Source organism: Dendroctonus ponderosae, unplaced genomic scaffold, assembly GCF_020466585.1.
Source record: "Dendroctonus ponderosae isolate FM_Combo_2020 unplaced genomic scaffold, Dpon_F_20191213v2 Dpon_F_20191213_2, whole genome shotgun sequence".
NCBI lineage: Eukaryota > Metazoa > Arthropoda > Insecta > Coleoptera > Curculionidae > Dendroctonus > Dendroctonus ponderosae.
The window spans coordinates 14,600,309-14,618,731 of NW_026018165.1; the positions used below are offsets into that span (position 1 = coordinate 14,600,309).

An 18,423-nucleotide genomic window follows, 5' to 3' on the forward strand; every position below is an offset into this window, starting at 1 on the left:
TTCAAGCATTTTTTGAGAAAACTGCCCACATTTTCTTATCGATGGTTCACTTTCTAAAAAGGCCGCCGTTCCGCGCACAAATATACTTAAAAATAAAATAAATCTTCAGGTGCTTATTAATATGTTTCAATCTGTTTTATAATAATTGTACTATTCTGCTTTGTCGGCTTAAATAATTGAAATACTCCGCGGAAAGTTTGCAAAAACGACTGATTGAATAATGCCGATTGATGGATTTAGATTACCAAACAATATGATTTTGAAGACGCGCCCAGAGCAGGTCCCATAACTGTTTCAAAAAGCCAGATAAATTATTCCACCACAATGGTAATTACATTTCTTTGCACGGTACAAGGTGAATGACTACCAGTTCTTCGACAAGGTCATTACCAGATGTCAATAGAACATTGACTATTCAGAAGTAAATTATACCATAACGACTGGACACTCCAGAATTACCGTATATGTATGTAGAAATATATGGGAGCTTGCAAAAAGCCCATCGTTTTTTTCTGATCTGAATGCTTTCGATAAGTACCGAATGAAAATCCTCTTTGACAAGCAAGTTAATTGATATTGGGAAAATGCGTTGAGGAATTCTGTTGTTTGTGTAGTTCTGTTCGAACTTTGATTGCATCAATTTGTGAAGAATGGTAAGCGATCATGTCTTGTTCAGCTTTTATAAGTTTACAAGCATCGGCTGAGTTGTTCGAGAATATTTTTTATTTATGACTTTTTATTGACGTTTTTTTTTGATAAACTTTTACCTGATGTATTTTGAACAATTCTTTTGTATGCTTTGGGAAATTCTTTATTGTGGCCGACCACAATACAAGGTACAAAGAAGTTAAGTTTTATTAACCATACATTTTTCAAAATATCGATTGTATTTATCGTTAGTGACTGACTGAAAGTTTTGAGATAACGGAGCTCTAAATCCCATTCCCAAAAAACAACCTACTTTAAAACATATAAAGTATTTTTATTTTTAATATTATTCGCTTCTTTTAGAGGGTTGAAAAAATGCTGCTATTGTTCCTTTAACGGGACGTGAATTCATTTCAAACTTGTTTTTGAAATTACCGACGTTTTGCAACATTTATTCACACATCTTCAGAGCTCTAATAGTGCTCACTTTGGCCAGTTTTTGCCAATCACTTTTAATGTCCTGAGTATGACTGAATATTCATGATGAAATTGCCATAATGAAACCGACATTAAATTTATATCGGTACAAATCCCGTTGAACAAACATGCGAATATTTTTTTAGGTCAGAAATGATGTGCTTTGAGGCAGTAAATTTTTAATTTTTTGTTTGGAAAATGAAATTTCGATACACTTCGAAGGGCTGTCGTGGCAAATATTGTTAAAAAAATGTCGATTTATATGGCTCTAAAATGCTCAATGTTAATTTGTTGAACAAAACAGCAGTTTTGCATTGAAATATAATACAAACTAATGCAACAATTTTTAACTTGAATTTTTGTTATGTTATGTTAAAAATTTCATTTCTATATGGTTTCAAATGCACCTCGCATTTTTTAGAAGTTAAAACACCGGTTTTTTAGAATCATTTGTGTAATTTATTCAGGGATTTTTAATAACAATTTGCAAATTTTGTGGAACATTTTGTCCAGAAAATATTTTAAGAAATATTGACTAATAACACAAGAATTTAAATTAGCTACAAAGTTCACATAATTGTGTTGATTTGGACTGGCTTTTGACGATTGGACTGAGTTTATGTGGAATGGATCCGACTAATCTGCCCGCGTTCGAGATACAACTTTAGCTACTCGATTCTACTTTATTTTAATTTTAAATCACTCCGTTTCTTCTAATTATTTTTCTGATCAAACTGCCTCAACTGCACGTTTTCGCATTTTTCCACTCACAAGCAAAGTGTAGTTGCTTGAAACAGTTAATTCATTCCAGATCAATATGAACGGGTTAAATGGACACCAGAATGGTGAGTCGAATGGTTGCGGCGACATTATCGCGCAAAACCAGTTGAAGGGCTGTTGGACCATTGGGCTGATTAACAGCAAGTTCCGTTATCTAACAGCGGAAACTTTTGGCTTCAAAATTAACGGCAATGGCACATCTTTGAAGAAGAAGCAGATCTGGACCTTGGAGCCTGATGCCAATTCATTCGGAGAGAGTAAGTGCTTTATTTCCTGTCTTTAGCTAAATTCTGTTACTGATTCGTTGCGTGTTTGCTTCAGGTCTCATCTACTTGAGGTCTCATCTGGATAAATATTTAGCCGTTGATTCCTTCGGGAATGTCACTTGCGAAAGCGAGGAAAAAGACCCGGGCAGCAAGTTCCAGATCAGCGTAGCTGAAGATGGCACTGGACGTTGGGCTTTGCGAAACGTTGTCAGAGGGTATTTCTTGGGAGCCTCCGCGGACAAACTTACCTGCACAGCTAAAGTAAGTGTCCAAGTCGAAGTTGGCTCTATTGCTGACTTGTTGATTGCTTGCTTTGAAAAATTTATTTATCTATCATTTTTTTTCTACTACGATTTAAGTGAAAATTTTGCTGTATTCACTCCAACACCAGCCGCGTAATCGAGTACCAGATTAATATCGGTTGTTTAGCGGTATCAACGTCTTTTGATGAGTAAAGTGAATGGAACATATTGAGAACATTTTCCTTAGAATAACGTAAAAAGGCATAAAATGTTCTCTCAGGTACCTGGAGATGCGGAATTCTGGCACGTCCATCTGGCTGCACGGCCTCAAATGAACCTTAGATCAGTCGGCCGGAAGCGTTTTGCTCATCTTTCGGAAAGTTTGGATGAAATCTACGTGGATGCCAACATCCCTTGGGGCGAAGATACTTTATTCACCCTGGAGTTCAGGCAGGACGAAGGCGGAAAATATGCCATCCATACCTGCAACAACAAGTACTTATCTCTAACTGGTAAGTGTTCAAGAGGTCTTAGTTCCAGCCGATTTTTTTAAGTTGTTACCCTTAGGTAAACTGGTGGACACTTGCAATAAGGACTGCCTGTTTTCGGCCGAATATCACAGTGGTCAATTAGCACTCAGGGATAGACAGGGGCAGTATTTGAGCCCAATCGGGTCGAAAGCTCTGCTCAAAAGTCGCTCGAACACTGTGACCAAAGATGAGCTTTTTTCGCTGGAGGATTCGCTGCCTCAGGCCAGTTTTGTTGCTGCTCTTAATTCCCGATTTGTGAGCGTCAAACAGGGTAAGTGTCAATATAGTGTAGTTTTTTTATGTTTAAAAGTGATATTTTTGACGAAAGATGGTAAGAAAAAACAGTTTTTCTTTAACTTGCAAAGTTTGGTTTATTTAAGTTTTTCGGGACATTGTTTCGGTACCAGGGGCAAAATGTGTGGATGCTTTGCAGCCCTGAAACAAAAGTAAATATTTTTTAAAAGTTCAGCGTGTTTCTGCGATTTATCGCTGAATGTTTGTTTATTAAACAGATTCTATATAAACTGTGACATGTTTAATCGTTAAATTGAGCCGTCAGTAGCTCGATTGTGAACGTCGCAGACGTTTGTCGTTAGTTCAAGATTCATAGATAAATAGATTAACAGATTCTAATGAGTGGATATTTGCCAGAAGTGGATGCTTCGGGTTTATTCCCAAGAATACAAACCAGAGAGAGAAAAGAGTTTTGGGGAAATCAAAAATACCATATTTAACGTCGCTTAACCGGAAAATCGTCAATTTTTATTTTTGTCTATTGAGTTTACAGAGTTAATTTTAATCTTTGGAAGCTTATCAGTTTAATTTATAGGTGGCAACCATTTTCCCACTTTTTTATCCGGGAATCAATTCTGTCATTTCATTTATTATATTATTTTGTTTCAAAATACACAGTTTAAAGCGTTTTCAAAAAAAATGTTTCCTGAAATAGCGTTAAAAAGATTGAAAATGCACAGTTTTTTTAGTGAATTTCATGGAAAAGCCGCGCTCAAATTACTAAACACCAGCGCTCATTCTCAATTGCAATTTTCCTCGTCAAATCCAAAATTTTGGTTTTTCTTTCAGTTCAGCAGTTTTTCAACGATTCAACTGTTTACATGTTTATCTCTTCTAATTAAAGCATCCGTTTAAATAATGTTTACTCTAAAAATCGCTTTCTGGACTTTTGGGACAGTAATTGAGGCTCTATTTGCCGATGGATCTGCCCAACTTTGCTCATTTAACAAAACCTCTATATTCAAAAATGTAAGAGAACTCATAAAAACATTCAGAAAATGACCATCCATTTAAATGTAACATTGGTTTTCTATTATTTGCGGACGTTTTGACCTTTATTGAGGTATTCTTCAGGGCTCAAATTATGTGTGAATTTTATGCATCCCTATATGCATCGCCAGGGCAAAGCATTAATTATTTTTTTATTACAAAATTTTTACTACAACTTAGTATTCATATCTTATTTTATTCTGCAGTACAGAACGAACCGGACTAATGCTGGAAATTGCACCAAATTAGTTACATTTTTAACATTTTACAATTTCCAGCAGCGGTTTGTATTCCAGAATAAAATAAGATTTGAAAAATATTTTTAAACAAGAATTAGTGTCTTGCCCTGGGTGTGCATTCACTAGAATTTATATTTATAGACACAACGTTCCCCTCATAATTCGAGATCTGAAGATTACCTCAATGCCGGTTGAGACCTCGACAAATAATTAAGAAGAAACGCTAGATTTGATCAGACTTGGGACGCAAAACTAACCGAAATTATGTTAACGTTTCGGTCAGAACCTATAAAAATATCTATATTTAAAACATTTATATTATTAACACTGAATTCAAAATTTTACAAATGCATTTTGAAAATCGACAAGTGCACTTACGAATCGAATTTTGCGGTCGCAAGTTATTTTATATTTTCCTTAATGCAAAGTCTCCGGATTTCTGCCAATCTTATACGAAAATTCGTAAAGTTTTTCGCTATACGAGATGTTTAAAAACATTACTTTGGGCAAATGCAGGATTTGGATTGTTTCAACCGAATTCAAACTTTCAAAAGTATTAGGAAACACACGTTTGACGAAAGCAAATTAAATATAAATGGCTTAAAATGGCTAATAATTTATCAGTGATTTTTGATAATTATTTTTTTTGCAAGGTTTTTGGGGGATACTTTTTAATGTCGCTCCCTTGTGGTTTTCTTGTTATTTTCCTGCATCATTTTCATGTTATATTTAATTGCATCAATTAATTTTGCGTTATTTATTCACGTTCCCAAGCTGATTTAAAGATAAAGACTAGAAATATAAGTAAGAAACTTATAAGTACCTAAAATGAATAAATAATATTCTCTAAACACACTTATGTTGCTCTTACGGGTAAATCGCAAAAAATTGCGAAATATCTGAAAAGTGAAATACAATTTTAATCTAGAATCTGATACCTTTCCTTTACGGATTTTAATGGCGTTTTACTTTCATTCAATTCACATTAGAAGTTAATTTAAACCCTCAAAATATAACGCATGTAAGCGCTACAGTTTTGCAATTTTTGTAAATTGATTTACATCGAAACAGGCGCAGGAAATGATACGGCGATATTTTGATTGGTTTTGCAGGGTACAATCGAACAGAATTATCACGCATTCCCCAAAGAAATTAAGATTGAAGGAAACTTCGTAATCGAATGTAAATCGGCGGTTTATAATTGACCCGCTCTCCGTTATTCGAAACTGGAAATCCAGTCAGGTTGAATATTAATATGCAGAAGTATTTTAAGTACGTATTTATTACAAACAATCTGGCAAAACTGATTATTTATTGCTTGTGCACACATTGGCGTTAATGAATAATTAACTTAATTAACCGCTAATGTATGCATTGGCGCTTCAGGCTGTGTTACTGCTAATAAGTGTTAAAGTAGCCGTTTGCCATTTATACGTAAACTGTAAAATCACCGGTACTGTTGAATTTTGTTGGCTCAATTGTGTATATAATCATATATCGGGATTTTTTTAAGTAAAATTAATAATGCTTGAAAAATGTTCTGGCTTCCGATTTCCGCTATATCCGGCACCTAACTGAGCTCATCAGACACGATTCATATAAATCTGATATTTACAACGGAAAAAAATTAATGAGAGTCTCGCAAATGCTCAAAATTAGCTAAAAGCTCGATAATTTGAACGTACTTAAGACGTCGTTATTGAAAATGTGGACTTAACAATGCTTTCAAATGAAGTAGGTAGGTAAAATAATTCATTTCGCAAGCGAWGTTTCGCGTAGTAAATGTGCCATTTAGTGCTCTATCCAGTGGTATGAAAATAARCGCGCTGGCTCAATCTGATCCTGAGATATGATCAAAAAGGTGGAGCAAAACGTGCAATTTTGCCCGAAGACAAATAGCAATAAGACGAAAAAGGCYCTGTTATGTGTGATCCGAAATTGCAAGTGCAGAAACAATCACAAAAAACTAACAGTTTTCTTGAAAATTTGGCTTTGGAAGTACGATTCAAAATCATTAAATTAAGTGAACCTAATGGCAATAAATTTATCAATAAAAAGTGCAGAGGAACAGTGAAGACTTTCTGAAAGATAATGCGAGAAAACAAATTGATAATCTTAAAGAAGCAGACAAATTTCACACATTTTTTCCATCTTTCAGACATTTTAGCCAAACTGATTATTGCATAGTTCACATCACGAGTAGCTAATTCACTGTATCGTCAATAAACCGAGCCGTGACGTGTTCGCATTAACAAGCCCCAGAAATGCGGTCTTCAGTAAATATTTTTTTATCGACTTCCAGCTAAAGTTAAGACATTACATCTAATCTGCAATTAGTTAAATATTGTCGCAAATCATCCATTAGTGGGCCAATGGAATATTTTTCGAAGATAAACGAGTCTTCCCATAGCCATATAAACAGTTAGGCTGCTTGTAAATTATACATCTTGCCATTTTGGAATTTTTACGAAATTGGACTCACGGTTCCAAGCAGATGGTAGGCGTTACAAGAATGCACAGATAGTAAATCACTAATTAAGGTTATTTTATGCGGAATGAAATATTTTCAAGTGCAGACTTGGAACTAATGTTAGTTTGAAATTAAATTAGTCTTGCCTTGGCTCTCCTGATTTTCTAGCAATTATTTTCGTTTCATTATTCAAATGTGCTCATCAGGTCTTTCGAAAATCCCCACCCGCTGGTTGTATGTTTTTACATTCTAGATAACAGACTAAAGCTAGGCAATTAGCAGAAATCGTGTTCATGGTAGCTCATTATGTGCTAAAGTCGTTATGTCGTCTGCAGCTGCCCTTCTTCCAATTTAGAATTAATGTACATAACGGTGTTTGAAACACTTAGATTTCCATAACATTCATTTGATTAGTTGGGCAAGTTTGTAGCCGTTTTGTGAAAAATGGTACTAAGTGCGAAGGCCATTGATTGCCGACTGTTAATTACGTGTCAGCGCCATGCAAGTGTTAATTTGCTTAATTACGTTTCACATGCATTCTAATTTACCTCAATTTTTCTAACGTTGCTTTTCGTGTCTTCTAATTACCATTTTTTAACCATATACTATTTTTTGCGTTTTTCCACCAAATGCTATTCTGATCATCGAGAGCRACAAATGGACTTTGTCAGATCTTTAGTAACTATATATACAGGGTGTCTTCTGCCAATAAGACACACAGAACTAAATATTTSGGGACTTGTTAAAGRAATCATTTGATGTAAGGTGGTTTTAATTTCAAAGCAAAAAGCGTTCAACCAGTAAAGGTGAAAATTATTTTCAGTTTGGCTTCATGCAGGCCTTTGGAAAGTGCGAATAAAGCATCCTTTTGAATGAATGCTTTTTTGCCSCTCTTTTCTGAAAAATGCTTTTTTGCATGCTTTATTGACAATTTTTGCATGCTTTATAAGCGACATTCAATTATCCGCAAACGTTGAGAAAAATCAAGTGTCTTAAAAACTAGAAAAGTCAGAGGGTTTTTGTTTCTGGGATTTAATCACAAAATCTACTTAATTTGTTTGGAAAGTTTCGAATTGAGGCAGACATTTTTTTAATGAATCTTCAAAGTGATGCGATAAACGACATTTGTTCGATAGTCTGCAACCGTTGAGAAAAATTCAATTTACCAAAAAACCACTGAGTCATGAAAAAATTCGATACAATTTTTGGAAATCGAATTTGATTTTTTGAAAAACTACAGAAAGTGAGAGCGTATTTGTTTTTGGAATTCAATTCGCAAAATCTTCAGGCAAAGGCAACAAAATTGTTATGAATTTTCAAACTTTTAAAACTATTTTAAAATTATAAACGACAACCATCGAGAAAAATAAAATTTTCTGAAAAACTACAGAAAGTGAGAGCGTTTCTGGAATTAAATTAGTAAAATCTACTAAATATGCTGTGATAGTCTTGAATTGAAGGCACCTTCAAGCCATTTTTTTATGAATTTCCAATTTTTGATTCGAACTACCTGCAATCGTTGGGAAAAACTCAACTTTCTTATAAACCACAGAAACTGAGAGCGTTTTCGATTCTGGAATTAAATTCTTAAAATCTAGTAAATCAATTTGTATTAAAAAATAAAGTTTTAATTCTTATATTTTTATTTAATGTCCTCCGTCTGTGCCTTATCCTGATTATAAACTAAAAATAATCGCCGACTTCCTCGTGAACAGGAAATGGGCTTTTGATCCGTCTTATACATACGGTGAATTACAAATTCTGATTCATACAAAACATCATGAATTATTTATTATCCTTGTGATCCTTAACAGGCTTGCAATGGCAACGCACAGCTTTTTGTACTTTATAAGAGAAGCGTACTAATGTTTTACTTAGAGTATGATTGTAAATAGCACCTTCAGCGGGTTTACCATATAAATAACTTATTTAAATTAACTTCTTAAAGTTTTGTATAGCGTTTCCATTTGCAAAACGATTTTCATAACAAGCGCAAGAAGTTCTTTTAGGGGCATTTGAATATCAATTTAGTACAGTTAATCTTCATCCTGCTGAATTTTTGTCTGCCTTTTACTGCTGCACTCCATTTGAAGGAGGATTTTAGTAGAGTTGAAATTGCTGGCATAATTCCTTCTTCTAGTTATCCCTTTATTAATACATAAACTTAATTATTCGATCGCGTCCGGGGTTTTTCAGTTTAGCTTGAACCGGACCTTGTAAATTGTTTGTTATGGTAGATAATTCATTGAACTCTTTTGCTTCCGCCCCATAAAAGTATGTTATATCATACAGAACCTGCCACTGAATACCGGAATGTTTTATGCTCCTCGAGCTCAATGTACAAGTATTGAATTATATTCCAAATTAAACCAGTTTTTTATTCCGAAAAACTCAGTAGATTGAAGCAATTTCTGCAAGAATTTCTAGCAAAATATTGCACGTCCAGTGCATGGTCCTCAAATTGCTTCCTAGAAGAAACACTTCGACGAATTCAACAAGTTTATTTGCATTTCCAGTTAGCGACTGCATGGTTTCTCGCAATAATTCATTGTGAGCAACACTGTTTTGTAATGCTGTAAAAGACAGTAGACAAGAGTAAAAAAACATGCAATCATTAAATAAAAAATATTGTATATAAAAAGCAATTACACACTGACTATAATGGCCGTACAAGAGCATTATTCATACTTCCTGTAGATAATATACAAGCTATAATTAACTTGTTATCTGTGAAGCGAGAATGCATTTTTAGACTTGTGGGACTTAGCAGATAACAATAGTGAACGATGCAAGATAATGCACAAGATCAAAAACGTTCTGTTTCCTACATACGGTCATTGGCGATTGTCGAGACAAAGAATCTATTTACCATTTACACGATAACGAACCGAGACGCTGACATCATTGTTTCCGATTTTTTCGACAAGAATATAATGTACAAAGTGTCTGGCTTCAGAGCAAGTCCTACCTGTTTGCGCACTTTATAATATTATATTTTTTATGAGCCATATTGTGTTATGATTTAAATTTAGTTGCTGTTGGCGATTCTTCCAAATCCTTTCAGTATATTCAAAAGCAACTAAAACTATATGTTTTGCATTTCTTTGATAGTTTTTTTCATAATTCACCTGGACGTTAATTCCAACGAAAACAACATATTTTTAACATTTTGTTTTGGTCGACGTAACTTCAGTTTTTACGCATTCATTATTCCACCCTCCGCAAATGCTTCACAGTCGAATCCTGCAAGGGTGGCGAAACTGAGGGGGTGGAAATACCTATAAAAGCAGTGACGCATCCAGACCAGCCCTATGGCAATGTAATTTGGATTATTGCCCTTAAGAAAGTCTGAGTCACTAAAACATATGAGCAACTAGAAAAATATGTTGGGGTAAAACGTAAGGTTAATCAATACAGGACTTGAACGGTTTTTAATTTATTAATCAGAGGCGCAGTTCTTATGTTAAATAGTTGATGTTATTTTGCAATTAAAATATATTTATTTAAATAAATAACTAATCAAATTCTTTTTGTGATTCTTCTGGTAGTTTTTGCTCCAATTGGTTTTTTATGTTTTTTTTTGTGTTGAAACTTGTCGGTTTGGGATAAATGAACATAATTTGTGTCTGTGCAGGTTTTAAATTGAATATCTTCCATAAAATCCACCAAGCACTGTTAAACTTTCTTTCGGAACTCGACAAAAATACATTTGTGTAAAATCAAACTTAATATTAACATCTCGGTTTGCATTTGCTATCCCATATTTGGTTTTAATTCAATTTGTCTATTGTTTGAGTATAAAAAATGCAGCTGCTTAATTCGCTTCGCAGTTTTAGTAATTTTAAGGGCATTTGAAAAGTAGTACTTTCAATGTTAATTCAGCCCCCAGTTACAATTTGATCTAGATCTGCAAAAAAACGTTAATCTGATATTGACTCCCGCTTATAATGTGGTAAAATATTGCAAAATATGTAGAGTAGACCTTAACGTGAATCTTTATTATTCACATAATTCATTTTATATGGCATAACTTTCCAAGAACTTGTACTAGACCAGGTCTCCGGCCGGTTTATTCTGCTAGATACTATTTTTTCCTAATTATTGCGTCCGATTCTAAGTTAGGTTTTAATTGACTTTGATCGTTTGAGGAAACAGCAGAGCCCTGTTACAATTCCTCTAGTTTACACGACAATAACAGCTGCAGAATGAGAAATACACAGTTAGATTAATAAAAAAAATGTTAAACTGAAACTATTTATCAGTTAAGGCAATTTAACCATTCAAACTGTGCATGGTTTTGGAAATAAAGTTCATGCTTTATACATTTGGCTATTGAATTTCCTGCCTGCAGTAGCTGTGATTTTGTTGCGGAACGACGAATGCTTCAGAGGTCAAAAAAGTAATACTAAACCTAGGTACAGTGAACTGGCGTGCTGAAATAAATACATTTACAAAGTAAAACTGTCTCGCATTTCTTAGAAAACTGTGTTTTTAAATACTTTTCAAGATTTGAAAAATATTTAGTACGGAAAAAAGCTGCCGTAAACCGAACGGATTCCGGACTGGTTTAAATTTGCTCAACATAAAATCGCTGTTAGAAAGGTAGGTCTAGAATTATGTTCCAGCACAATATTATTTGCTGAACCTAAGCAGATTTGAACCCACAACGGGTTCAGCGAATGGCGAATACAAATAGATAGAGGAAAGGCAAAGGAACCAGGTACACGACATCTGCGAGGCGCGATCGTTGAGCTTTTGCTCGATTTGCACTTTGAAATGGAAACATTATCTGAAGAATGAATGGGAACCAGGGAAAAAGTTGAAAATGAACATTAATTACCCCGTCGATGGGAATTCCTATTGGAAGAAGTGACGCTTAGCGATGCTATGAATTTTCAGATGGGGCCCGCATTCTCCTTCGATGGCTTTTACCTTACCTAGTTAAATGCTGTTTTCCATTGCAACTTTTGGAATTTGCAAAACCCGTGAAATGCATGGTACGGTTCATCTACTCTTTGTTTGATAAATTTGCATTTTTAAGTAAGTACTTGGTTTAATCCCACTGAAATTGTTAACCGAAGGTTTTGTTGGAATAGTCGGTTGAACGCCACTGACTTAAGATTGATGTTAGGGAGGGGCTCTCTTTCTGGAAGGATCGTATCTGTTTATTGAAATTAATTCTATTTAAGGGACCCCGCCCTCTCAGGCAGACGTCCTTGAGTGGTAAGCACTTCTATTAAAACATCACATAAATCGTTCGGGGGCTTACAAAAATGTTTACACACATATGGCCGATGGAGTCATCTTCCAGTCGAAAACTATATATAACCAGAGACAAGACTTGTTTCTGATATAACGTTGTTTTTTTACATGCTAAATTTATATCGAGTACATTTCTCCGGTTTGTGTCTAGTCGAATTAAGTAGGCATTCTGTTGTAAAACAACGGTGTCAAAGAAATTTCGAAAATAAACGTTCAGAGGAGGGTCGGAAAGCGATAAAATGTGTGTTAGATGTCAGGTGGACGAAGAATTACAAACATTCCAGCAGTTAGTAGTAATAGGAAAATAATCTTCTAGATAGACGGGCGGCAAATTTACTTGGACAAGGAGGGTCTATTTAACAATTTTTAATTTTACTTCTCACAAAAACTGATTGTTGAAAAACAGTTCTTGATTATCGTAGGAGATTTTTTAGTAAATATTTCATATTTCCTATCCAGTATTTTTTCTTATAAGTAATAGAATTTCAGGATTTTCATAGACTGCGGTTGCTTACATTGAAAAGTAAATAGTTCATAAAAACATCTTCAAGAAAACGGCCAGTTTAGTTAAATAAAGGTAAATGCGAAAGAAAAGCGACATTAAAATAATCTGCGATTTTAAAAAACATTGAAATAAGTCCGGAATCTTAGAGATAATTTTCTCATTATAAACATTATAAAGGGTGGAAGGAAGCTAAAGCGACAAAAAAATAAAAAGTTTCGAATATTTGAACTAAACCGGTTGAATATTAATGAAATTCTTTTTATCAATAATATCGTATTGATTTCGGCATTAAATCACTTATTTAGAGCGCATTTCATAAGTGTAAACATCGGAACAAACACAGAAAGCATCTTTTGGAAATAAACTTTTATTTGTTTTGTTAATCCTTTCTCTGTTAGAATTTTGTGATATTATTTGATCCAAAATTGTTTTATGGTCCAATATCCACTACTATACATATACACAAAAAATGCGGAATTCTGTCCCGCAGAGGAGAACAAAAGCGCTTCCGAATTATTTTGCTTCATTCTATAAGTTATCTTTTTATGACTCTGTTCATTGTCGATTTATTCAACATCGAAGCAAACTTCTTACAAAAAGATAATTTCTTAGTGAAGTGTTTCCTTTCCTTTCTCTACAGTCTTTGCATATATTATTACTCGTCATATTTTTTAATAGTAGATATACTTGAATACCTGCAACGAATATAATTTTTAAATTCCGGTTTTTCTAGTATTTCGCCTTTTGTATATCCATCCGTTGAACATTTTTCTGTAGATCTGGTGTGGTTGATAATTTTTTCGGTTTTTTCCTTCTTTCTGTTGTTCCACCTGTCTTAAGATGTTGATCACTGTTAAAAATATCGTCTTGTTGGTCGTTTTAAAAATGTCTGTTTAGAGCTTTTTATATTCGATATTTCAAACAGTTTTCACTTTGCCTCATTTGGATGAGTTATGCGAACGAAACGGCGCTTTATAAAAAAAAACGCATAGTGAATTATATGTTTCTTTTTTATATCAGTTATTCTATTGGATTGGTTATGTTTGATGACGGAAACTTGCTTACTTACAAGTTGAAGTTCCTATTTAATTTAAGCAGTAAAGCTGAATTTTTCATTTTGCCCATTCAACCACGGATAAAAATAGTTGTTTTCAATTAATTCCCAATTCCCACATAAATAGCCATTAGAAAACACTCAATTATTTACCGAGGTTATCACTATGTGCTTGGCTAAGTTCAGAGTTCGACAAGGTAAAGGTTTGCTTTGTCTAGCCGAATTAAAAAATTGTGGCTTAAAATTAGCTGTTGTTTCACCGACTAACCCAAGTGTTTCAGCATTTTGCATTTTACCATCTGTAGTGTGGAAGATATTTTCAGCCTCTATGTTGCGTTACTATAACAGGTATATAACACATGTTCAACATTTTTATGGGCCTCAGATGGTTTATTAGTGTTCTTAAATGGAAATAAATTTGTCGGTTTTATGTGCATTATGGCCATAAAGTTAAGAGTTTCCTTAAAAAAAGTGTCTTATTTTTAGTGCGGATGGTTTGCCATTTTTTTCTGTAAATACTATTGAAAACTAAGAGGGATTTCAGACTGACGAGGTATAAATGTGGACAGAGACAAAATAATACATATTTTTTTACATAACTGTTCAAGAATTTGAAATAGTTAAATTAGATAATTGAAAAATCCGGTAATTTTAAGCCGTCCTGAGAGCGGTGACTTGAAAATATTGCATTGAAAAATCTCTGGGTGTTCCGACCATCACAGTAATGTCCCATTATTAGCCAAATAGAGCTGTTCCATCGAATTTTCATTATATGCCATCTATAAATTCCACTATTAAAGTAACTGGAAACGCAAGGAAATAAATGCATCCAACTGTATGCAAGTCGTGACGATAACCACCAATCTGGTTAGCATGTCGGGTCAACGTCTGAGGAATCGGCAATAACAATCGCAAATATTGAGGCGATTCTCTTCTGATGGGTGAAACAGTTCAGATAATATTCAGTGAGCAAGCGATAAACCAAGTGGATTATTTAAGGAGAATAGCGCACAAGAATTTAATTGGAAATAATGCTCCAAATGTTTAGGAAACCGTTGGAAATAAGCGAAATTCTCCCGCCTCCATTTTATTCAAAATTATTTTTGGGCGGAAACGTATCTTCGTTCAACAATTTGTTTGAGATTCGGTGGTTCTTCTGCCCATTTCACAGCTTTAAAAAATAAATCTGGGCTTTCATTTTAAAAGCTGTGAAACAACCCGAAAATCCATCAAACATCTAAAAAATCGGCAATATATTTCGCCATCGAACCTGCAACATCGACATTTAAACCAATAATTCAGTTGAAAGAGTGTTGAAAATGCAGTTCGTGATAGGCTGCATTCTTCAACACATCCTTAAATGTGCTTATTCAAAGTTCGAATAGAAGAACATTTACTTTTGTTGCGAAGTGCACAATTGAAATTTACTTAATCAGATTGCTTTGATTAGTAGGTAATCAAACAATGTCTTAATCTCCAATTGAAGATGTTTTAAACATACCCAAAACTACAAACCTGTCTGACAAAATCGTAAAAAAGCATGATTAGGGTCACAACCTAAATATCTGATTAAAACAGATGTTGAAGAACCAGATTAACTTCAAATGCAAGCAATTTACAAGTGTAACATATTGTAAGATACAAAATGAGAAAAGAAATCTAAATAAATTTGCAATTAGCTACGGATAGGTAAACATTTAATTTAATTTAATATGCCTATTAGTATTCACTATTGTATTTTTTATTAGTTTTGCATGTAAAAGTTTAACACTTTGTTCGTGTTGCAACATTATTAACTTTCAAGAATAGTCGACTATTTAAAAACGTTTACAATGACTGTTTAACCCACTACCTACTTTTTTCAACATTTTCTAAAGCCACGTTTAATTTTGTAAATATTTTTGGGGGCAGTCGGCTATTTCATTATTTGCCTATCTATGTAGCTTTCCATATCTTTCACTTGTTTGAACATTTATATGAAATAAATTGAAATTTAAGCCGTGAAGATTTTCCGAACCACGAAAATTGGACATTTTTCAAACAAACCATTGGTACATACAGTTAAACCCACTTTCAAGTGTCTGAAAAATTAATTTTTATACATTACTTTTAAACTGATTTTTGCAACTTTCTATATTTTCAATGTTCTTCTATAAAAAAAATGCATGAGATAATAAATCTCTTGATGATTGATTCTAACAGACACACAATTTAAAGCGTAAATAAAATAATATTTTTCAAGCAATCAAACCGTGTCTTGTTGCATCGCGATTAATCTCAAGACGTATCTTGAAAGCGGATAAAGAACTGAAACATGTGTGTGTGGTATACGGGATTATCAAGAGGCATATAATAACGTATGGTTTAATGCATGTAACGCGGACTTGGGCAATAAAATGTGATTTATTGTCTACAATAATACAGTGTGCTTCATGCAATTATCCTTTGATTTGTTAGCACTAGTTTCGAAAAAACAGCGGTTTGCATCTGTTAAATATCCGATCAATAGCGATGTTGAACTGCGTTTTTCTCTCAGCAAAGTAGAGAAAAAACTGGCAGTTATTGTTTAAAATCAGACGATATTTCTATCAGGAACATCGCCCATATAGGGAAACCATGTTACAGTATATTTTAGCAGTTAAACAAGCCATGGAATGGCTAGATTGGGATTGAGATGTTTTCTTTTAACGCATTACAACGGCACGCAAAGACTTTGTCTCGATTTCTGCTCTTTTTAATTAGCTTGAAGATCCCATGATTTGCTCGTTATTCGATTGGAAAATTTTGAAAATGGAAGTAGAACTATCAGGTTGAATATTACGCAGAAACGCATACAAGCGTTGCACACACTGAGACTCTTTCGATTGATGTGGTTCAGCTTGGGAAATTATCAGCATTTCACCGGTTTCCATCGTTCCAAGAAGCACAATTTTCATTTCCTGCCAACTCCAGAATAAAATGTTGCGCCAACAAAACGTGTGTATTTTCATTATTTCACTTGTAGCATTTAGAGCGACGCATTCTCGCATCGTCTTTGTGTTATTTCAGTACAAGAATAAACAGCGCTTTTAGCCGCTGCTATATAAAGCTTTGCTGGTTTATAAGGTTTTTCATTTTACACTTTGCCATTCGTCATGAAAGATCGCAATTGTGAGCGGAACCTGCAAGTTCGGTGCTTGAACTCCCTAAAATATATGATTTGCAATGTAAGTAAACTTCGATTAAACGGTTTTTTATGAACAATAAACAATTTTGTAAGTTTAAAGCAATGCCAACTTTTTCGGATGTATATTGAACAATTTGGAAACTTTGCAGTTTAAACCTATGAATATGAGAACCAAAATTTATGAAAAATTCGTTTCGATTTCTTTGACCGCAGCAGTAGATTATTAACAATGAAACTGATTCGCGAGAACTTTTCAGCTGTTTTACACTCTATAGTTGGCGTGTAATGCAGCTGTCGACATATGTACAACAGCTTTACATGCAAAATTACAAGTGCTTTGAAATTATTTTCTCATTCTTTATATTACCGTATTCCTATATGTGGGCCCAGTGACCGAAAAAACCACTTTCCATACCAGCTTCTTGCAAACGCAAACAACAGTCCCGTTATATATAATTTTTATATTATTTCAAATAATATAACAATCATTTGAAACTGAGCATTTATTTTCTGGCTTCTGCTGATTTGTTGGTAAATAATGTTTTTTTGCTGCAGGTGTCGACTTAACCGCTAACCAAGAGGAAATTTCGGACCATGAAACTTTCCAATTGGAGTTCGATTGGAGTACCAAGCGATGGTACATCCGCACTATGCAGGATAAATACTGGACTTTGGAAACTGGAGGAGGAATTCAGGCTGCAGGGGACAAACGGTAAGAAGACGACATTTTTTGCATAAATTGCTCGTTGATTCCTGAATCCCAAAATGTTGTTTTTTGTTTAGAATTAACTTTTCTTTACGTGTTGTTGGCGAAGTTTTACTTAAAACTGTAGTATTTCTACTCTGGTGCGGTAAAAATTTGGTTTCAACAATAATAATCTTTTTTTAATCTTAATTTATCTTAAAATAAGCTGCTATAAGCTTAAAGTAAGCTTCTATAAGTGTTGTTACCAAAGGTTTACTTTAAAGCCAAGGAAATTGTAGTCCTGCTTTAGAGCGAGACAGATTCAGTTTTTACAATAGACATCTCGATTTGTTCTTTTATTGCAGCATTGATTTTTCTTAAAATTAGTTTTCTACAAGAGTTTGTGTCAAAGTTCCACTTTAAAGTCTGATTTTAGATTAGGAAACATGCTAAAATTTCACTTTAAAGCTTTAGTGTGGAAATTGTTGTTTTTCTGCTCCAAAGCGGAGAAGATTTAGTTTTCTGCAATAATCATCTAGTTATGTTCTTTTAAGAAAAAATCAATCTCAAAGCATTTATTTTTTCCTTAAAATTAGTTTTCCTGCAAGAGTTTATGCCAAAGTTCAACTTTAAAGTCTTAGTGCGGTAAAGATTCGGTTTCTACATAAACATCAGGTTCATATTTTAGATCGCAAAAATTAGTTTCTTTCTTAAAATAAGCTTTTCTATCAGTTTTTAGGCCAAAGTTTTATTTTAAAGTGTTAGTGTGGAAATTAGGGTTTTTCTGATCTAGAGCTGTAAAGATTCAGTTTCTA

The 18,423-nt window shown here is 33.9% G+C and overlaps 1 protein-coding gene across 1 annotated transcript in view; it reads left to right on the top strand.

Annotated features, from left to right (window-relative positions):
* The window catches only part of LOC109544535 (protein singed), a 26,459-nt gene that overhangs the window by 4,806 nt on the left and 3,230 nt on the right, over positions 1-18,423 (top strand). The window contains exons 2-6 of the mRNA XM_019914785.2: positions 1,937-2,162; positions 2,227-2,432; positions 2,694-2,925; positions 2,981-3,214; positions 17,479-17,635. Coding sequence (XP_019770344.1) covers positions 1,943-2,162; positions 2,227-2,432; positions 2,694-2,925; positions 2,981-3,214; positions 17,479-17,635 — 1,049 coding nt within the window. The 5' untranslated portion in view covers positions 1,937-1,942. The remainder of the gene's footprint in view (positions 1-1,936; positions 2,163-2,226; positions 2,433-2,693; positions 2,926-2,980; positions 3,215-17,478; positions 17,636-18,423) is intronic.